Source organism: Stegastes partitus, unplaced genomic scaffold, assembly GCF_000690725.1.
Source record: "Stegastes partitus isolate 25-593 unplaced genomic scaffold, Stegastes_partitus-1.0.2 Scaffold2046, whole genome shotgun sequence".
Taxonomy (NCBI): domain Eukaryota; kingdom Metazoa; phylum Chordata; class Actinopteri; family Pomacentridae; genus Stegastes; species Stegastes partitus.
In genome coordinates this window covers 47302-69697 of record NW_007579777.1, presented here as the reverse complement: position 1 = coordinate 69697, position 22396 = coordinate 47302, and the positions used below count along the sequence as shown (strand labels likewise).

Here is a 22396-nt window from a genome sequence, read left to right as displayed (position 1 = left end):
TGTCGTTTAGAAAGGTGAACACTGTTGCTATGGTTACCGATGAGACGCCGAAATCAGAGCTAAGTCAGGTGGGACACGTAGTTCCGAAAGACTTCACTTGCGCGACATTTTGCCGTGAAGTGTGCTTAATCTACTACATTACCCAGAATCCTATATGATCAACTCAACAACTGTTATGTGAAAAGCGAGAGCTCTTTGTAGGAACTTTTAACGATGGAAATCAAAAATAGTTTATTGTAACTGTGATCTGCGTATATTGTGTTAGCAAAGAAATGGTAACCAGATACGAAATTGCTATTTGAGGTTACATTACAGTCGTGTATAGCAGTCTAACGAGTAGTAATGACATTCCCAGGTCACAATCCTCACCTGTTTAGGTGGAGAAGGCACGGATCTGCAGGCAAGGTAAGTCTAGTCTTTGGATTACTAAACTGAGAGATCTACTGCATCTGTAATGGTTGGTTTAGACTTCATTATTAGGAAAATAGAAACGAAACTATACCTGTTCCAGTGAATAATTCCACGGTGCACATTTAGACACTTTCTCTTATCTAAATGGGAAATATAAAATATTTTCCTAAATCTGTTTCACCTTTCAAACCTTTTCCCAGCATTATCAACCCTCCGAAGAGGCAAAGCACAATTGTAAAAAGTGCCCCACTGCACCTATGAATGATGGAGAAGCACATCCATGTTAATACAATGCATGGACTTTTGGCCTTTCTCAGATATTCATATACTTGCAGCTGCCGGAGACAGAGATAGCTGAATTGCTGCTGGTAAAGCAGCGACTTTTGGACGTCTGGAAAATGATTTCGAAGTAATCTGCTGATTTAAGGCATTGGCTAAGCTTTCTGTGAAATAATCCGCAGATATTGGGCCCTTGGCTCAGCCGCCAATTTGCACACCGCGCCTGCAGCTCAAGCCGCCTCTCAGCTTGTCTTGGCATTTTTAAGCAGGCAAAGGTCGCTGTGAGAGCAACATTTCTGTGTGCCCTTTGGTCTCTCTCACAAACATATCAGCTTACACTTAAAATCATTTTTCTTTCAATACCAGAGTCGTGAGAAGAATGGCGACATCGATCAGTGGAGAAAGGTAAGACGATCTTGTGTTGGTGCAGCAGTCTGTACATATTTTCATCACTGTTTTATTGGAAATCATTGTCTTTTAAGTTTGAGACTAGAGACAAATTAGCTACAGCCTTGCTTCTAATTATCCTATTTCTTGTCCTCAGCGGGTGGAGATGGCCTCTGAGTTTGCTGTATCGGAAGTCTTCTCCCACAAGAAACCTCATTCAGGAATCAGCAGTCTGGCTGTACCACTGCAAAGCTCTGAACAGTTGAGAGATCATGATGATGCTTACAGTGAAGGTATGTCAGCTCATGAATAACTCATAGGCATATCTCTGTAGAAGTGCTACCTATATAATGGCATCGAGGCTGTGCAGCAAGAAGCCTGATAGGGATGTGTGAATTGTTGGTTGTTTTTTTGTTTTTTTTTTTGCAGCTCAGGCTCTTTTAGGTGACTGGTTGAACAGTAAGTTGCGGCTGGAGCTGGAGATGGAGGACGAAGATGATCTAATGTGCTCTGTTGAGAAAACAAGCCCTGCTGCACTGGCTAGTGCTCAGCCTTCTGCTCTGAGCTACAACAACTTCGATGGTATGAAGACTATTTTAATAACTTAGAGATTTTTTATCTTAATCAGTCATGGCCTGTTCAGATTTAACTTCCTGTGCCATGCTGCGAATCAAGATGTTTACTTTTGATATCCATCCATCCATCCATCCATCCATCCATCCATCCATTATCTATACACTGCTTAATCCTCACTAGGGTCAAAATGAGTAGATTAGTAAACAGACTTTATGTTGAAGATTCAAGATTCAAGAGGTTTATTGTCATATGCACCGAAAACTAGACAGTTATATTCTACAAGGGAATTCTTGCTTTGTCAATCCCCCTTAACCAAATGCACAAGATGTAGAAAAACTAAAGGAATTCTAAATAGATAAACATACTTAAACTGATAACGGCATTGGTCGTAAAGTGGACTGTGCATTTGTAGATTTTGGTTTGAATGAAGTGACCATGGTGGTGGTAAAGTGTTTATAGTATTGATCATAAAGTGCATACTGCATCGAGTTAAACGGTTGTACATTATGTGTGTGTATAAGATTCAGTAATGGTCCAGTTCAATGTGAGGGTGTAAGAGAGTCATTCACAAGCCTGATAGCCTGTCGGCAAAAGCTGTTTGTCACCCTAGTTGTTCTGGATTTCACACTTTCATAGCGCCTACCTGATGGCAGGAGTGTGAAGAGGCTGTGTTAAGGGTGTGATCTGTCCTTAATGATGTTGCGGGCCCCTCCTGAGGACCCTGATCTGGTAGGAAGCCTGCAGTGTGGAGAAGGCTGCACCAGAGACGACCTGGGCTGTTTTAATCACTCGCTGGAGAGCTTTCCTGTCCTGAGCTGTGCAGTTACTGTACTGCACGGTGATGGAGCTGCTCAGGACGCTCTTGACTGTGCTCCTGTAGAAGTTACACAGAATTTTGTCTGGCATGCCAAACTTCCTCAGTCTTCTCAGAAAATGCTGGGCCTTCTTTATGGTGTAGTGTGTGTTGTGAGACCAGATTAGAGCCTCGCTGATGTGGACACTAAGGAACTTGAAGGTTTTCACCCTCTTCACCTCAGTCTTGCCTATGTATATTAGTGTGTGCATATGAAGAGTTCATTTGCAAAACAGATAACTCCATTTTTGTAGATTTTCAGAAAACTTATTTTTTTGTTGTTTGCTTGAGATAATATCAATCAAATTGAAGTTGAGTGGATTTGACTCAGTAGAAATGACATGACAAAAATAGAGAAGTTTGATTGATATTGTCTCATGTAGACGATGGAAAAGTGGGTTTTCTGAAGGTTTGTGAAGATGGAGTTATCTGTTTTTGCCAATGAACTCTTCATATGTTAAACTGCATTACAATACAGATAAAAATACACAATATGAACATTTAATACAACAGATTATCTATCTTAACTTGGAATACATTCATTTTGACACCATGGTGTATGTGTTGCAAGTACAAATGATTTCTAGTTAATGTGAAATATTACTTCTTTCTCACTCACTTCTGCAAAAACTCATAGATTTTTATAACCGCTTGGCTGAGGAAGAAGAACAATCTGCTGTAAACAGCTTCCTACAAGGCCTAATGGAGCAAGATGTGTTGGACTCCGGGATGATCGAGGAGTTGGCACTGGATGCTCAGCAAATGAGGAAGAAATTGAGAAACCCGATCATCACCATGGAAGCACGACACCAACAGGTATGTGACCAAAGTGCGTGTTAAATTTCTCAGGTTGCATGAGAGATGTGAATGCTGTGGGATGGAAAACTGTCACCATGAATAGCGAGTCAGCTGGAACGATGGGCTCCCAAGTTATGTTCTCAATTACACTAATTGCCTCTGAAATCCACTTAAGGTGCGAGAGAACAGGGCCCGGCGGGAGGCTGAGAGACTGAGGCAGCAGAGAGAGAGGGAGGCTCAGCGGGGCTCCAGAGAGGAGGCGAAGAGGAGGGAGCGAGACATGGAGATGAGGAAGAGGCAGGAGGAACGTAGGCAGGAGGAGATGGTGCAGCAGGAGATGGTGAGACTGCGACGCCAGATGGAGGAGAGGAGAGGCCTGGAACAGCTGGTTCGACAGAGGTATGGTGTCCATAGCAACCGCTGGCTTGTGCTTGAGTGGATGCAACAATCCCCCATATTGAAAATTGGTGTGATCTGGCCCACTTCATCCTCCTTAAGTGGACTGAATGGATTAATAGCAACCTATTAACAAGAAATGAGCTACATCTCTCTGAATGCAGCAGCTGCTCTTGAAGAGAATTGTGGAGAGAATATAAATGGACAAGAGGATGAGGTTGCTGTTGTGTAATCATCTATTACTATGTGCATACTCACCAAAGCCTTCTTTACCACTGTATTTGTGTCATAACGAAACTTTCGACATGAGAACCTTTTGTGGAACACAATCAGTGATTGTCACCTCAGAAATAAAATTATAGCTTTACAGCTACAGCCAATAGTGTTAATGGTAAACTTTTTTTGTTGAGAAATAAAAAGGCTGAAAGGGAAACCACATGATACTAAAGCTCTTAAAAACCTAATGAACCTTCTTGAACAAATAATGAGAGAGTTAGAACTTGGGCACAATAGATTATAGAGGAAGTGTTTTGAAGTCAAAGATTTAGAAACTGACTGTATATTCAATATACTGTTTTTTATGCAATACAAATGACATGAATATATTATACTAAGAGAATGAGGCTCAAATACATTTGAAAAACAAGACTACAGCCATGCTAGCAACTCTGTAAGGTTGCACCAAGCAAATTTAAGACCTACGTTAGTCTGACTTTTAATTGATTCTATGTATGTATTATTGTTCTTATCATACATATGTGTATTTATCTATACATTTTAGTGTGAATTTTTTCATTTTTAGAATTTTAGTCAATAGTTTTTCAAGTATTTTGACATAAACCAGTTCTAGTCTAAATAAAATGTTGTTGATAGTGTTACGAAGTTGAAAAAGCTGGTGGAGACATTTCACTCAAAGCCATAAATGTCAACCTCATGGTGGTACCGTGTAGGGATTATTGAATTCAGTTAAATTCATTGCCTCAAGATCATGAATATTTGGCATAAACATTTTAGATGTCCATCCATTAGATATACCTTCCTTATCCTGTAATAGGTCACGGGGAGCTGAAGCGTATTCCAGCTAACACTGGGCAAAAGACAGTTACACACTGGACAGGTCGCCGGGCCATCACACGGTTAACTCAAAAAGACCATCAACCGTGTATTCTCACACTCAAAGTACACACTTTAACTTAACTAAATAGAAAAACTGGCTTTTAACAGGAAGAACCCTCCAGCAGGCCCAGGCTTATGGAGGGCAGTTATCTGCCTCGACTGCTTGGGTTGAGGGTAAAAGTCAAGTCACCATTATTTATAAACCACATTTAAAACATCCATCCATTATCTATACACTGCTTAATCCTCACTAGGGTCATGGGGGGGCTGGAGTCTATCCCAGCCGACTTAGGGCGAAGGCAGGGGACACCCTGGACAGGTCGCCAGTCTATCACAGGGCTACACTTAGAGTCAGACAACCAAGCACACTCATATTCACACCTACGGACAATTTAGAATCTCCAATTAACCTCAAGATTTGTGGGAGGAAGCCGGAGAACCTGGAGAGAATCCACAGTGCAAGGGGAGAACATGCACTCCGCACAGAAAGATTCCGGTGCCTCCACCGGGACGCGAACCGGCAACCTTCTTGCTGCGAGGCAACAGTGCTACTAACTACGCCACCCTGCAGCCCACACTTAAAGCCATTTTAAAATTATTTTATTAGAATTTTTTGATATTTTGATATTGATATTTTAGTTGCAGTAAGGTTAAAAGGATTGCAGAGACAAACACGACAAACAAGACATCGAAAACACTGGATCGATGGGCAGGACAAATGGACTGCAGATCAGACTCGTACAGCTCCAGAGTCAGAAATACCTGAGCGAGACACAGAGAGACAGAGGACAGAGAGGACAGAGAGGACAAAGCACAATCTATCAGAGAAGACGTGACACAAAGTTAATAACATGCAACAGCGAAGAGAGAGGACATGACAAGGACTAATACGTTAAGATAGCAATATAAACAGGATAGCTAAGGTGAAGCCATGACTAGATTAAGAACAAGAAGAAATTGAGCAAAGGGAAAGAGAGTAGGACAGCAGATAGAAATCAGACAAACAACAGAGTAATGAACCTGAGAGAGGTTGGTGAGGCCAGTTATTGCAGATTAGACCACATATATGTATGACAACATGCAGCTCCAGATACCTCCAGATACGTGCAGAGAGGACAAACACAAACCACAAGAGAGCGAAGACAAAAAAGTTAGTGAGATGTAGTGTTGATGTATAAATGTGTAGGGGTTGTATAACTGACTATGCACGTGTTTGGACTGTGGGAGGAGGCACAGGCACAGAGAAAACATGCAAACTCCACACAGAAAGGCCAAACAACAGGCTCATACATAGAACTTTCTTGCTGTAAGGTGACGGTACTTAACACTGCATCACTGTGCCGCCAGCTTTTATACGTAAAATAAAGATCTACTGTTGTCTTGCTGGAATGTCCGGTTGGATTGAACTTCACTTTGTATTTTGAGGGGTTTTGAGTAATTAAGGCCTTGTTTTTGGTGAACTATATTGCAAACTTTTTTCTAAAGTTTTAGAAATATAACTTGGCATTAAAGTTGCATGACAAAAAGGCCTGAAACTTGTTATTTTAAAAACTAAACTGAAATTTGCAACAGAAAATATCCAAATAGATAAATTCTAGGAGGTATGCTGGAAAGTGGTGAATCTATATAAGTTGTTTTTGTTTTGTCAGCTTGTTTTTGTGAACTTGTCCACTATATTATACAAAAATGGAAAAATACATATCAGCTGTAAACTTTGAGAATATCTGTCATTCTTATTGGTGAACTGATGGACTAAGTATAAGCTATATGTTTTTGTACAGGGAAAGGGAAAAAGCAGAAGCACTGAGGGCAGTCAGAAGCCTACAGTCAGCCCCAACACTTCTCACAAAGCAGCAGCAGAAGAACACTGAGCAACTATATCAAGAACAGAAGATTCAAGCAAAGATTCACATGAGCAACCTCAAGGTGAACTGTGTGTGTGGGTATATGCACAGGTTGGTACTACTTGTGTATCCATGTGTGCTCTCTAACTTGTGGTGTGTTTGTGTATGTTTCAGTGTCTGCAGAGGCATTTTTCCGGATGGTACTCAGTGGTGCTGGACCGGAGGCTCCGTATGGGGAAGGCACTGGCCCTCTGTGACTGGAAGAGGCAGCTGAGGGCATGGCGAGCGTGGCGAGCAGTGGTGTGGGATAAACAAAAGCAGGGAGAGGTGGCAAGGACAGAGGAGGCACTCCGAACTGAAAACAGGCAAGAACCAAACAGAGTAAATGTTCAAGGATCCTATTTGGCTCTCGTTGTACAATTCTTGCCTTTTACCACAAGTGACATTGTATTCAAACGTAGACTCTAACTGACAATATCACTATGGGCCATTCACTGATTGAGAACTATTTATATCCTGGTACCCCGATCAAGCTGTAATTGAGGGTTAAAAATATGATCACATCTGTTACCTCCTGCAGACAATGTCAGCTGGCCGTGGAAAGTGACCGAAGGCGGTTGCTACGGCGATGTCTGAGTGAGTGGCAGCTATGGTGTCGGATGGAGAAGGAACAACGGGAGCTTTTGGCCCGGCAGCAGGAAACCAAACGAAAGATGGCTGCCTTAATCAGTGCTGCATCAACAGGCAAACTCAAGGCCACAGAAACCCCCACTTATCAGCTATATATGGCCCCACCAGAGGCACCGAGCCAACCTGAGACCACAGAGAAGGTGAGAGGCGCACTCACAACTCCTTATATCATCAGCAATAGTGTTTCCTGTTTAAAACAACTTGACGAATCACATTTTTTACAAGATATTACACTCTGAGTGATGTTATGACTCAAACATTAGCCTTTCCTTCAATAGGCAAAGCTGAAGGACAAAATAATGAGGCAATGAGCAAGTTTGGGAAGCAAACTAAATAAAAATGTTTGTTCTTTTCTCTTTCTACAATCCAAACCTTTCTGAGCATGTCAGAGAAGAAGAAGAGAAACTTCTCCTGCTGAAATATATTTATATATGAGCAGGAAAGCCAAACAGGAGGGCACAGAGTAGATGGAGAGAATGCTAGAGAGAAATGAGAGGTCCAGGATAATGGAACAGGGCTCGAGGGAGCGAAGAAGCGGAGCAGCCGATGAAGTTGTAGGAGTTCATGGAGGAAGGGTCAATAAAGAGGCCATGCTTGCTGAAAGGTCTCTGCTGCCTGCACACCAGGATTCTTGGAGTGGGATAAAAATTTCACTAAGACACCTCTAGAAACTCCTATGGAATCTATATTACCCCCTTAAGCTCTTTGTGGATTTGGATAGATCAATTTCTCCCATATATAATCTCATCTTCCCTGTTCTGTTTTATTATTTAGGAAGATCACCACAGTTCAGGCACTGAAGCCTCTGCAGTACGTCAGGATCAGCCCGTCGTGGCCCGGCCCTCTCAGCCCTGGCAGGTCACCCGACGTCATGCGACACCCACTTCTGCTGAACTCCGCCAAGCACGACAAAGAGGGGAGGGCAGTGGCTTCGCCTCTTCAAAAACCACCACGTCACCAGGCAGCAGGTTTGAAAACAGACATGAGGCCCAGCAGCAGATCATCACACAGCAGAGGAAGCTGCTGAAGGAACAACAGGAGCAAATTTCCCGGCTAAAGGAGGAGCAGAACAGGATGGGCTTGGAGCTGGACATAGAGAAAGCTGCACAGCTTAACCAGCTTGCTGTGCGAGGAGGCTCGAGACTAGAGAGCTGTGATTTTGACCCCAGGGAGCAGAGGTAGGTTCAGTGCACATCACAACCATGTGAGGCTACTAAGCTCTAGATGAGTGTGAGTCACCTCACAGTCACCCATGTGTTGAAAGGAAATGTCGATGGTTATTCATGGATTTTGTAGTGAATAATTAATAATGAACTAATGCTGTATCCACCACTTGTAGGCCAAAGATCAACTTTCAGGTTTGTGTTAAATAAAAAAAAAAAAACATTAAGTTATTAATAAATGCCCTTAGTTTCACACTTTTGTAAAGACGTCAACTCTGCTTATATGATGTTAATATGTCCTTCATAAATAGTAGAATGTTTTCGGATTGTGCGTGTCTATAATGAGCCAATATGCATTAATTGCTGTTAATACATTAATGGAGGGTTGGTTCAGTAAACCATTAGGTCTGCAGTTGTAAATATAAACATGTATATAGTTAATAACATTTCCACAAAGTCAGAGGTCAGATGATGAATTAGACGTGCTGGAAGAGGACAGACCCGAGCCAGAAAGATTTATCACAACCTGCCAGTCAAACTGTTGGTACGCCTCAAAACCAGCCTAGATTTCCAGAATAGTAGTTGAGTTTAGTCAAGCTTTAAAATGTTCATGTTAAATTAAATCATTTAAAAGTTGTTTGTTAGAGACTATGCAGGAAAAGGCACGGAACATGGAGGTGTTTAGGACTATTCAGTCCACACTTCATGTGTGCATCTACACCGATTAGCCACACCATTAAAACCACCTGCCTAATATTGCGTAGATCCCCTTGTGTGCTGAAATAGCTCTGACCAAAGGATGCATATACATCATCTGCCAAGACAAGCTGCTGCCTTTGGGGAGTTGCATTCGTGAGCTTGCTCTAGAACAAAGTTTAGGTGGGTGGTATGTGTCAGATTAACATCCATATGTTTGCCAGGATTTAAGATTTCAGGGCAGAACAATGTACTGTAGCAAGATGATCAACGTTCATCTTATTATGTGTAGCCTTGCCTCTTATTCAGCCCTTTCTGACTGAAACTCCCAAGATGGCACATTGTATGCAAGACTGTCCCTCTAATGCCACAAGCCCCAAATGTCTTATTAGCTCTGAACCCCTCTCCAGATGATGAATAATCACTTCGGTGGAGACTAATGCTAGAAGAGGCTGGCATGTTTCATCTGCGGAAACCTCAGCGGGTAGCCATGGGTTAAAAGGAACCAATATCTCGTATGTCTTGCTTGAGACAGGCACTTATTGTTCGCATGATGGGGTAAAAGCCATTATCTGTTAAAAGGCTTTCCTTATTAAATACCAATTGCATCAGAGCAGATATAAAGAAACAGATGTGTTACAGAAAGCTCTTACCCTTTCTGAAGCTTAGAAAGAACAAAGGAGTATAATATTTGGACTTTTATGGTTGATGTATTTATGTGACTTCAGATGAGATACACTTTCTAAGGAGACTATACAACCTTGAATCCATTTTCAGTAAAAGCAAAAAGTTCTGCACTTCATTTTAGCTCATTTATAGATTTATTTTGCCTTCAGTCAATACCTCTCTGAATTAAAGTTGCCAGTGAAGAATCAGGATGATGTGCAGACAGAGTTGTGATGGTTTTTTTAAGTCTCTGTGCTTCTGGTTGTGATTGTTTCTGTTTCAGGGCACCAAGAGTTACTGGAGAACCTGACAATCAGCTCGCACCTTCAAGGAAAGCTGTCACATTGCAGACGTGTCCCCATCCAGTCATCAAAGGTCAGTCTGAAGGCTCCCTCATTAACAGCAGAGAAAATGTACAAATTCATTCATACACAGAAGGAGCACGTCCTCTTTTAAGCATGCGGGAACAGAACGATGCAGCTCTATTGTCAAGGAAATTGAATGGCTCTGAGTCACGCATTGAAAGATTGCTTTTGTGGGCATAAATGCCTATAGGTTTGTAGACCTCCAATAGAAGCAACCAGGTTTTACTTTTCTCACTACGTGTTTAGAATTTGAAGTGCGAGACATAGATAAACATGCATATTTCCACTCCTGAGACTACCGTTGAAGAAAACCTTGTGCTCAATTCACTCCTCTCCCTTTCTGTAAGCCATGGAGGCCCGTGCACGTCAGCGCGCAGAGCGGAGGAAGGAAATCGAGGAACTCAAGAGACGGAAAGAAGAAGAAAAGCTGGTGAGATTGGTGAACCATTTTCTGGAGTAACTGTATTTAAATCGTAATGTTAAAAAAAGAAACACCAATTCTTTGGAACACACAACTCTCAGGCTGAGATGAAAGCCGCCGAGGAGCAGAGGCAGAGGGAGGAGGAGGAGGAGAAACGCAAAGCGGCAGAAAAGCGGAGGGAGGAGAAAAGGCTGGAGAAAGAGGTGAGATGTTTTCTATATTTTATGGATGCTCACAGAGAGGCTGAATGACATGAGTCAGAATAAAAGAAGCGGCCCTCCGTGGTGACACTCTGCAGAATATTTGAATAATGTCACCTTCTGTGTCTTGTAGAGGGAAGAGGAGAGACAAAGGCAGCTGAAAAGGCAAAAGGAGCTCCTAAAGGTGGCCCGCCAACACTACAACAGGACCCTGTTGCTACGGCGAGGCCTGGCGCCGTGGAAACGCCTCATTCAGTTCAGACAAGCCAACATGGAGGTAAATCACCTGTCCTGCCTGGTTTAGCTGTACGCTTACAGGAACAATCAGAGTGAAGAGTGAACTAAAAATCTTATATAACAGCAAACTTTGCAAGAAGCAGCTTAGTCTCTCCATTATTACAGAATCGTATCAAGCAAAATCAAAACACTCTGACCTCCAAGGACAAGTGTGGCTCAAAAACTTCAGGTCCACGTACATACAATATATTTGAATTATAAAAGGCTTGCCTGGCTATAGACGGCATTAAATAGAGCACATTCAGTGTGTGTATCTACTATCTTTCTATAGTTTGGACGCAGTCATGCAAAGCAGTACGTGCTGAAACTGCACTTTGTTAAAGCCTTCTGTATAATTCAACTCTTTACAAGTGCCAGTATGGGGTTTTTTTGGACTCACAGACCTCTTGTGAATATTAACGCTTCCCAATTTTCTCATAATAAATTGCTTGTTTGGTTATTTCTTTTGTATTTTAGGAAGATTACAAAGTCTAGTCTATGTTATATATCAACAGTACAAAGTATTATACAAAGACAATTTCAAAAGCATTTCATAAATATTGTATAATCATTTATTTACTCTGTATTTCATTTGTTTGACTACTCTTGGATTTTTTTATTTCTTTTTTTATTTCAATATGCTGGTAGTCTATTTCCCTGGTTGTGAAGCACTTTGCAACTTTGTGCAACATCAAATTAATTATTAATATTAAGTACCACAAACCACACACTGTGTATCCACAGGCATCCCACTCTAACACCTCTAATAGACTGATAATTGTGAGGAATGTACAAACTGTTCTGGTAAAAATACTGCAGTGAAATGAGACACCTCAAGCCAAAGGCAGAGCTGCGAAACAGATATATGCCCACCACTCAGTGACACACTTAGACTATGTTGGACATGCACACATAAACCCAGAGACACACTCAAACAAGGCAGAGGGAAACTGCCCAAAACAAAAGCATGTGCCTCAAATTTATAGTCACATTCCCTTGATGCCATAATAACTGCATCTTAAGAATGGTCCCTCCTCAGCACAGCATCAGAAATGAATGCAGATAATCTCCTTCACAAATGTTTCACAGCAAGATATGAAATCTCTTTGTTTGATGCGAGATGCAGCCGCTTCATCCCGTCATGCAGTCCATTGTTTCTACCTGGCACGTGCTGTATACTCTATACTTCATCAGCTCGCATTGGCGTTTTTTTTTTTTTTTCAATCCCCTCCAGCTGGCCGAGAGACATCACAATCTCTTCCTCCTGAGGCGCTGCGTACGAGGCTGGCAGCAATCAGCAAGAGAGTCCCTGTCTGAGAAGGAAGCTTCTGCTGACCAACTGCACCAGCACTTTTTGCTTCGGAGGAGCTTAAGCCGCTGGAAAAGAGTGTGTATACACTCACTTATACACACAAACAACAGTTTCTCCATCAGGGCTTACTTAAAGCAACACGGTGTCCTAATCTCCTCTTCTGCCTGCACTCAATTATGTTTCCATGTGCCCAGCCTTTGAAGAGAAAAAGTTCTGAGCAATCCCACTATTTTCCCTTGTCTTAGCAAGGGCCATCCTTATCACTTCCACTTACAAAGCAACTTGTAATTGTTTTGTTGTGGATTTTGCTGCTAAAAGATGGGTTGAATGCCAATTAGCAGCGTTTTCCAGCTTTTAAAAGGGGTATATCCATCATTTGGATTTCACTACTACTACTACATGCCAATAGCACACTTTAACAGCGTCCTTATCTCTAAGTGAATGTTGCTTGTTTCAGCTGAAAGACCTGCGGTTAATTCAAGAGGAGCGAGCCGAGCGTTTTTATCGCGCGCACACTCTGAGGAGGATTCTGCTCGCACTGCTGGACCATGTGACCCAAGAGAGGCTGGTGGAGTGGGACCGTCAGGAGCTGGCTCAGGAGCACAATAGCAGGTCTGCCACCCCTGACTTTGCCATATGTTCGCTGTATGAATGCTGCAGTAATATAACCAATGTACAGGGTGTGATATTAAATTTAACAGCTTGTGAAAACTTTAATTACAAGTTGAAATGCAAAATAAGGCCAATTTTTTTTTCACCAAGAATGGCGAATCCTGTAAGCCTTTTACAGTCTATTCTATAAAAGTTTACAACTTTTAAGTCCCCAAGTCGGCACGAATAGGCTTGAGTTGCTGGTAAGTAGTGAAGATTATGACAAAAGTTAGATGCTGAAACACACAGGGCAGAAAATGTTGGACATTTACCAATATGAACAGCATAACATTTTTCCATCCTAACTGCCTGTTGATTAGACTAACAATTACACCATCATCTCCTTGATACCGACGCAGTACTTCATATCAGTTTTCTGCTGCAAATGTCCCTTCATATTATGATTAATGGAGCCAGTTGTGTTTCATTTTGTTGCTCAGAGCATAGTGTTTCCAGCCTGACTGGCTTTCTCCAATAAAAACCCTTTTAGGTAACTCACAGACAATGCATTTTGAAAGTAATTGTGATATATCGGTTATCCATTCAGCCGTGCTGGCACCTCTATGAATGGCAATCTCCTTAAATGCTCATTTCTACTGTGCAACCATACAAATTAATATGTTAAAATTTGCATAAACACACAGTGCCTGGTAAGAATGAATAAGTCTTCATGATAAATTAAATTACTAAATTTTCATTTGGAAGTCCTGGCAGCTCGTGCCGCAATTAATTGCCAGTATTTATGATATTTTTTAGGAGAAAAAAAGTCAAAATACTTTTCTTCTAACTTCTTAAATTGAAATGTTTTCTAGAGGGCTCTTCTGACAGAAATCTGAGTATCTCTGGTTTATTAACAAAAGACACTTGAAAGCGTCATATTGGGCTTTGGGAAATACTGATCGACATTTTTCACCATTTTCTGACATTTTATAGACAAACAACGAATCAATTAGTCAAGAAAATAATCAACAGATTAATTGACAATGAGAATAATCGTTAGTTGCGGCCCTACTGGCGGCACTAGTCAAGCTCTCAGATTTGCTACCAAGCAGAGGAAAGCTATCGATGTAAAATCTGGGTCACAGAAGCCATATTGCTGCCCATGTGAGCCGACGTGACCAGAATAGCAACAATTGAGCCCCAAGCTCATTCTCCAGAAGTGGTCACAATGACAATGTTGACTGGCTGATGTTTAGCGGGTCACTAAAGACATTGCTCTCAAATCACAAATACCAACTGCATTGCTAGAGGAAAAGTCAGGGGTTCCCCAAAGTCAATAAGATAAACCCTCTGGGGAACCCGAATGGGAAAAAAAACAAAACAATTCAACCGATAGCTTAAAGACGGACTGACCAACATGCTGAGGAATAAGTTTGATGACTGAAAATGTTCTGATTTGTACTAAAATTGACTTGCAGTACTTGTTTTCTGCAAAATATTAATTTTAAATCAACACTGACGTCTTAAAATCTTGATTATGCTCAATAAAACTCATATTGTGTGTCTCCTATTTCCAATTGTGGACAAAGGTAATGATTTCTGGAGCACCACCTGAATGATTTCAGCGCAACAAAACGGTCATGTTTAGGAACTTCGGCCTGTCAGGTGGAGTCTGCTATTAGACCACAGGCTGCAGGTGAATTCCCACCAGCTTCCCAGCTGCCACTGCCAACAAGCTCCAAGTAACATGTGAAAACTTATTAGGTGTTGTCAACCTCGAGGTCCCAATAATCCAGTTTGTTATTGCTCACTCGCTCCATTCCCCATCTGTCTCTCCATCTGCCTGCATTTCAGACGGGTGCTGCAGCGATGTTTCCTGGCCTGGAGGCAGCTTCCATGTCTGCTGCGCCGGGAAAGGGAGAGGGACGAGCGGCGGGAGAAGCTGGGGCGGAAAGTGACTGAGGTTCTGCCTGATTTCTGCTCCCATCCACTGTAAAGCCTCTGGGAGAAACTGTCAGCGTAGGCGACAAACCGCGTAGCCATACAGACGATACACAGACATGTCTGGAGCAGACACTTGCAATCAGGAGATGAAAACTATTTCATATTTTTCATGTTCATTTAATAAAAATAAATTTAATTGATTTCATACAAACACACACAACTGGGCCCATACAATTTTCAGGATACAAAAAAGCTTTTCATTCTGTTGAGGACTGAAAAGCAGTGATAGTGGAAAGCTCATTTCTGTATTAAACACATTGATTCATTTGCTTTTTTCATGTATTCGGAGTTGCTTCATTTGTGAGTCAGTTTGAAAGAGCTTAACAGAGTCAAACTTACTATGAATCTATTCAAAACTATGCAAGTGATTGCTGTAGAACTTGATTTTCTGGCTTTTGCAGACATATGTTTAATTAATCTGTGGTAAATGTCCTTGACGCATTTTACAAGGCCGTGTAAGGTAAAGTACAGTTGGTGTTTGTGAAGGATGAAGGAGGTATGGGGAAGAAGAAGACCATCCTTGAACAAGTGTATCTATGTATCAAGAGGTGTCATTTGTGTGGTTGCTGTTGTGCTCACAGGAAATGCCTCTACCAGAATCAACAGACTGGCATTGTTGGAGTTCACTCACGATTTGCTTGTTTGCAATCATCCACCAAGGCACTAGAAAGTAGAGGAGACAAAAGGTCAGGGTTCAAATCCAAGGAAGACATCCAGAGTGGAGAAAACAGTGATGTCTGTTTGGCAGAGCAGCTGATGAGAAGCAGAATGAGGCAGCGGTGGTGTGAACATGGGTGAGAGTGAGTACAGCGGCATAGAGGAGATGCCAGTTGTCAGTCAAAGTAATGGCAGTAAATGCATCTCACTGGGATTTGTAGTTGTTATTGCTCAAAGTGTCAGAGTCAGTGCAACTCCACGGCTGTAGCTGCAACTTAAAGCATTGCTGAGAACAGTCCTGGTAGCCCTCAGGTTTACTGCCAACAGCAGAGGGCCCGTTTAAGTTAAACCTGGTTTAAAAGGAGCCATGTTGCCATCCAGTGGACACGAACAGAACAGCAGCCATAATCCCGTGTGTAATAGGGTTGTGTAATAGTCTCTTACACCAGATCTGCAGGAGAGGGGGGATTTAGTTTGTCCCCCATGGTCATGAATTCGGACCAGTTGCCACGGAAACCTAGAGAGTAGACCCCAGTGTCCACCACGAGCCCCCAGTAGGCACTGCGGGCGGTTTTCTCTCGCAGGGCGATTCGTGCCTCTCGCTCGGTCACATTATAGCTGACATTGATGACCTGCACTAGCAGCAGGTGAAGCAGCCCACCGGTCACGATGCTGCTGTACCACGCACAGGTGAAGCACAGAGCAGTGCTGCAACACAGACAGAAGAAAAAGATGGTGAATTAAAAGGCGCCACAGCTCGCACGGTTATTATTTTTTTCAACACATGCACAACACCTTATTTTAGCCACTAATAATTCAGTGTAAATAAGGCAATAAAACGGTAATTTTCGGATATAAAACACTCTATGTAGCCACATTTAAAGATAAGTGGATACATCACAGTTAAGAACCATTTTGTTCTTCTTTTTTTTTTTTCTCCATATTTAGGACATAGTAGTCATTCATACTAGCTGTTCTAAAGGCCTATTTAAAGTGTGCCTACAGCAGTGCCAGCACAGATCATTTTATCTGCCTCACATCCACTCTCGTTGCTCTGAGCACAAACAGTGAGTCTTTCTCCAGCGGCTTGATATGAAACGCTCCAAGGTTCCTTTGAAAGCGATTCAACACTACAGTGAAAGAAGCCTGATGTCCAATATGCAAGAACATGTCAGAGAAAACTCGCGTGATTCTGGGAAAAATGTCAAAATGCCCCATGGTGTATCAGTTGAGATAGTTTCTCTGAGCTATTAAAAGAATACTATTTTGCTCGTAATTACGGCTAAAAGGCTGACTGCCATTTCCCGTTTCCATGGGTTTCATCTGAACTGTGGATGTTTATTTTAGGCTTGTAATTAAGTATTGAGCTTGTCTCTGTGCAGCTAAGTAGATGTTGAAGTTTGTGCTGTGTAGCAAGGCTGGGAACGAAAATAGAAAGGTTTCTTACTTTATCTAACTAACAATGAATTCTGAATGCAGATTTTCATGACATATTCATTTCTTCCTGAAGCGCTGTGTAAGCAAAACGCCATGGTCATTTTAGTTTTGTGGCAGTTGTTCTGCATTCTAATGAAAAGCAAGTAAACTTGTTTGTACAGCCTGACTGATTTTTGTTGCCAGTATCAATAAGAAAGGTCAGTGTCAATATTAAATTCAGCGATTCTAATGCATTTATAATACAATTTTTGTCATTATCCCCTCATGATTCGTTCCTGGTCTGTTCTGTGTGTGTGCTGAAAAGAAAAACAGTGTTTGTATACAGCTGTGGTTGTACATGTGACCATCATTTGCAAAATAAACATCAAGCTGTAACGACTTGAAACAAGGGATTAAGTCCATAAACTCATTAGAAAAATGTTATTTAGCTAAGAAATCATGGAAGATGTAGGGTCATCTTTTCATAGACTTCTATACAGTCTGGTTTCTTTCTGTAATCAGAGGAGTCGCCCCCTGCTGGCCACTACAAAGAAATGCAGTTTCACAGCACTTCCACATTGGCTTCAAATTTCAGACCCAAAGAATGAAAATAAAGTGGTTCGGACTGATCCACACAACACTATTGTGTGCATGTTGAAGCTCGTGCACAGGACAGGGGGAACGGCAAAAGGGAGGGAAGATGGGAAGTTGGAATACATATGCAAACAAGCTAAATATAAACAATTATTCTCCAGAATCACAGACTGCCTTTAATCTAAAAGGAATAATTTGAGGTTTGTCGTCTTGTTCAGAGATAGATGAGAATGTCAATACCACTCTCATATCTATACAGTACATTTGAAACTAGCCACAGCACCTAATGCAAGTAGCTTATCTAAAAGATTGGAAACAGGGGACAACTGATAGCCTAGCTCTGTATGCAAGTAACACAATCTGCCAGCCTAGACCACTGAATCTCATTAAATATTACATCTCTTCGGTAGACAAACATTATTGGTCTAAAATTACTTGCTTGGAAACAGATCTGATTCCTAATAGTATGTTTCTGTAAGTTATGTACTTTTCCTTTATTCTACGTCTAAGGTCTGTTTTAGGAGTGTTGCCTTATCTAAGGGTTTAAAGATGAAGGTATCATACAGAACCTGACTTGAATGAAGAATGGATTTAGTTTAACAATTTCTGACTTTCCAGACCTTTAGCAGGCTGAGAATGCTTAGGATGAATGGACTTAAAGGAGCACAAAGACACACCAGTTTAAACTGACACTGTCTAATTCTGTTCTGTAATAGAGTAAAGAAGTTATAATCGCATGACGAAATCTTCACACTGGAGCTTTGCAACAAGAAGGAAGTATTTTCTTGAATCCACCAACTAAAGACGAGTAAGGAAATATGATGTTAAAACTTCATACCCAGCAATGTGTGTAGAAACTGTGTGTGCTCTCAGTACCTGTACTGGTTGTAGACTCCTGGGCAGTAGAGCAAGGCGGTGAGGACGTTTTGTTGCGGACACACACTCTGCAGCACCAGGATGATGCCGTACAGCGACGTCAGCAGGAAGAAGACAAGCGTGAGCAGGAAGCTGCGGTGGTTGGCCTGTCCCACACAGCTGTTTATCCTACCGCCACACCGACAGGAGGGGATGCACGAACGCACAAACACACACAAGCAGACAAAACATCGTACTGAGACTCCAGGGTTGCACTAGACTACACACAGACATGCAGGAACACACAGTGTGATTAAATGAATGTGGGATATTGACTCAACACAACATACAAATATGGTGGACACTGAAAAATGCTCAGTACCTGAAAAGAAAGAACTGACTTTAACTGACTTGCTGAACAGACTTTGTGTGGAAAAGGTGACAAACAAGACAACTTCAGTGTTTGAGATGTGAGACAAAGAGGCATTTTCATGGAACCCACCAGACACAGTGGTGGTCGAGACGCAGCACGCAGACACCACAGATCCGACAATGTCCGGCCCTCGGGGGCCGCACCACCCTGCACACCGGACACCAGTTCTTTCGGCTACTTTCCTTCACCTCCGCCTGCTCCGGCGACCCCGACCGGTTGGACACTGTCATTGTCACATCCTGCCTCCCCCCGTTCAGGGAAGGGTCTCTGTCCACCAGGGGGGCGTAATACGTCACCGTGCTGTGGACGGCCTCCTGGTTTGGCCGCACAATGCCAGGGTCCCTCTTGGTGTGGACGAGAGCCAGCAGGGTGAGGACGACCCCCACACTTACCAGCACTACCGGAAGCAGGCCGACGTCGCCGCTGGGAACCACCTCTGTGATGAACAAGTAGTACATGTACGCCAAGGAGAAGAGGGCCAGACTGAGGAAGAAGAGCGTCCGTCCCTTCTTGCGATGGGTGAAGTAGTAGTACCAAAGCACCAAGACGGGCAGAGCTGTCAGAACCACCAGGCCAAGCATGAAGTGGAGAGCGGCGAGGTGCAGCAGGGCGGGGAGGAGAATGAGAGGAGGGATGATGGACAGCTCCAGTTTTCGGGCGCCACCCCACAGCCAGGGCACACGGATCCGGTCCGTGACGACTGCAGCCACCTGCGACAGGGACTCTGGTTTCTGGGCCTCCCTCTTCATAAACCTGATGGAGGAAAGAAAAGATTCAGTGTTTTCACTTTCAGTTATCAGCAGCTTCTTTGCAAACTGGCAAAACCACCACATAATCATACCTTCACCTTTGTAATAACTAAAGTTTTAACCCTTTGAACTCCAAAACGTGCTGAAAAGTTTGAAAGGCATTTTATCTTAATAAAAAAATCTACAGTATTATACCATTTATCAGAACCAAACACTGATCATGCGACTAGTGGTACCATCTTGAAAATAACCAAAATTTAAGCTTAAAATGTTCTTTTTCAACATGTCTCATTTAAAAATTTGCCAAAAACAAATCATTTCCACGAATTTAGATTCTGTAAAACAACAGATTCTACCCTCCTCGGTGCAATTAAGTATCCATGACTGACTCTGCTACAACCCACAGTTATGCGACAAAAATTCAGAAACTTTTTGGTGGAACTGCAGACTGTTAACGCAGAGCAGACAGGAGACAAATATGGAAACTAATTAGAGGCTGAGAGTAAAATGAAACAGACAGGATTAATAAAACAAATGTACGCTTGCTCTTATCAGCCTATATATTAATATTTTATCACTATTGTAATCTAAGTTTCTCATTTGTGTGCCGATATTTTCTGTTTTCTTACTCGGCTACGTTGTAAATGAGACCTCCGCACCTCAATGTACTCTGAGTTTAAATAAACAGTTAAAATAAACAGTTGGCATGAATGAAAATACTGATTAGTAGCAGCTCTGATGTCAGTTTAACACCTCTCACCTATCACAGGCGTCGTCCAGGTCCTCACAGTCGCAGCAGCAGGCCGCCACATGGCTGCGCTCTCCATGTCTGTTCACATACTCGCAGCAGCACAAGACCTCCTCCTTCTCCTCCAGCACCTTCTTGGCTCGCTTCTTCATGACAGACAGCCTGTCAGATGTTTAAATAAGGTTTATTAGTGCGATGGTTAACTTTGTTCATTTATGTGATTTTAAATAAGACAGTTTAGTGAAGAGAAAAGTGGCAGCTGAGTCATACAAAATACCTCTAAAAGCCCACTTTGCTGAAATGACTTTTGCCTGCAGCAGCTTACCAGCCTTTTGCATGTGTTTTAGATGGTGGAATGGTTCCAAACAGATTTCCACCACGCAACACTGAGCAGAGCCCACTCATTTGACCCTATGTAGTCCATCTCCTACTCTCACATCTGTCACACATCTGTCATGTTTTAATGATTTACAGCAAGCTAGCGATCCCACCACGACAGTCTGCTGGTATATTTTATGCAGCGCACAAGGATTTGGGTTGAGGTTGAGGTGGTGTCAGCGTTTAGAACAATCACAGGTCTTCAGTGTCCTTTCAATAACAAGCTGATGATTCCCCAATGAACTACAAAGTGGGTTTAATCCTCCAGCTGAGTTAAACCTCTCTCTCTCTCTCTCTCTCTCTGGGAGAGATCTGGCTCTGCTGAAGTGGCCTGAATGAGCCTTTGATCAAAGCATGACATGGTGTGTTAATACTACTAGTCAGCCAGTGATCAGACAAACATGGCAAAAAGGACGTCAGGGTCAGGGAAGGTCACCAGCATCTAGCTGGTGAGTCCTTGCAGGCTGAGTTTGGCCTGTAAGAGCCAACAGAGGGGACAGATTGGGTTCCATGTACTGATTAATGGGTGTACAGTGGCACCAAATAGCACATCTGCTCCCTGACAAAAAAAAAACACTAATACTGCTGCAAGGATTCAGAGCATGACCGTGGCGCTCAGCAGTTTTACGTCTGTGGTGTGTGTAGTGCTTTGGGCTGGCTACTGTTGCGGGACATTAAAAAGCCTTGCAGAGGAAAGTGCATTCGATCTTTGAAATATATAAAGTCAGATAGCTGCAATTCTTTGAGTGCCTTTAGTGGTCACCTTCAAACCTGACATGATTAGAGGATTAATCAATAATTTGGGAGACAGAGAACCAACCTGCAACCTTTTTTTGATGGATACTACTTCCAGGAACCTTGTTTGCTGCTTTCCCTTATAGGAAGCAGTGTATCTTTGAGTTTGATACCACTGGTTGTACTGAATACGTCATGTTGGGCTTTTAAAAAATATAACACGCAATTTTTCAGATAATGACAACTATCACTACATGCATCTTGACTTGTCTTCATGCCATAGACAAACAAACCTTGAGAGAAAAACAACAAAGTCCCAACAAATATGGATGACACTTAAGTGGCTGTTATGCCAGGTGATCAAAAAAATGGTTTAACATTTTGAGAAACATTCTTATTTGCTTACTGTCACGGGTTTTAGATGATAAATACCACTCACTATATATCTGTGTGATAAATATGAAGCTAGTCACTATAAGCTATAAGCTTAGCTTTGCATGAAGACTGGAAAAAAGGGGAACTGCAAACATGGCTCCCTTTAAAATTCAACAAATCAACCTACCAGCACATTTAAAGCTCAGAAAAGTGTCAAAATAACCAAAAACTTTGTAGAGTTATTGCTGCTGGGAAGTTGCCAGGCAACCGGTGAGAATTTGCTTATGCTAGTGTTGTGGAAATTTTTGCTATGATCTTCATAAGGTCCAGAAGTCTGAGCTGTCTTTGTCTTGTTTTATTCAAAGCTTTGAAGGCACCAGTCATTCAGAGTGCAAGCAGTCTGCAGGAGAGT

General features: G+C 42.2%; 2 protein-coding genes across 4 annotated transcripts; one reads left to right on the top strand and one right to left on the bottom strand.

Annotated features, from left to right (window-relative positions):
- The first annotated feature begins 342 nt into the window (after window positions 1-342).
- Window positions 343-15036, top strand: ccdc191 (coiled-coil domain containing 191). Its single transcript, XM_008303646.1, has 17 exons — window positions 343-414; window positions 1066-1095; window positions 1235-1370; window positions 1507-1659; window positions 3144-3322; window positions 3480-3703; window positions 6598-6742; window positions 6835-7025; window positions 7241-7490; window positions 8125-8528; window positions 10159-10250; window positions 10588-10670; window positions 10763-10864; window positions 10995-11138; window positions 12372-12524; window positions 12907-13061; window positions 14895-15036. The coding sequence occupies exons 1-17, from the start codon at window positions 343-345 to the stop codon at window positions 15034-15036; spliced, it is 2655 nt and encodes an 884-aa protein (XP_008301868.1).
- Window positions 15037-15144: 108 nt separating this feature from the next.
- zdhhc23b (zDHHC palmitoyltransferase 23b) lies at window positions 15145-20653 on the bottom strand. 3 transcript variants are annotated; one of them, XM_008303643.1, is made up of 5 exons: window positions 20509-20653; window positions 19069-19752; window positions 18588-18755; window positions 16146-16409; window positions 15145-15707 (listed from the first exon to the last, which is right to left on the bottom strand). In XM_008303643.1, the coding sequence occupies exons 1-5, from the start codon at window positions 20646-20648 to the stop codon at window positions 15668-15670; spliced, it is 1296 nt and encodes a 431-aa protein (XP_008301865.1). In that variant the 5' UTR covers window positions 20649-20653; the 3' UTR covers window positions 15145-15667. The 3 variants fall into 3 exon arrangements, with proteins under 3 accessions (XP_008301865.1, XP_008301866.1, XP_008301867.1); XM_008303644.1 differs by having other exon boundaries at window positions 18588-18746; XM_008303645.1 differs by having other exon boundaries at window positions 15145-16409.
- Window positions 20654-22396: the final 1743 nt, after the last annotated feature.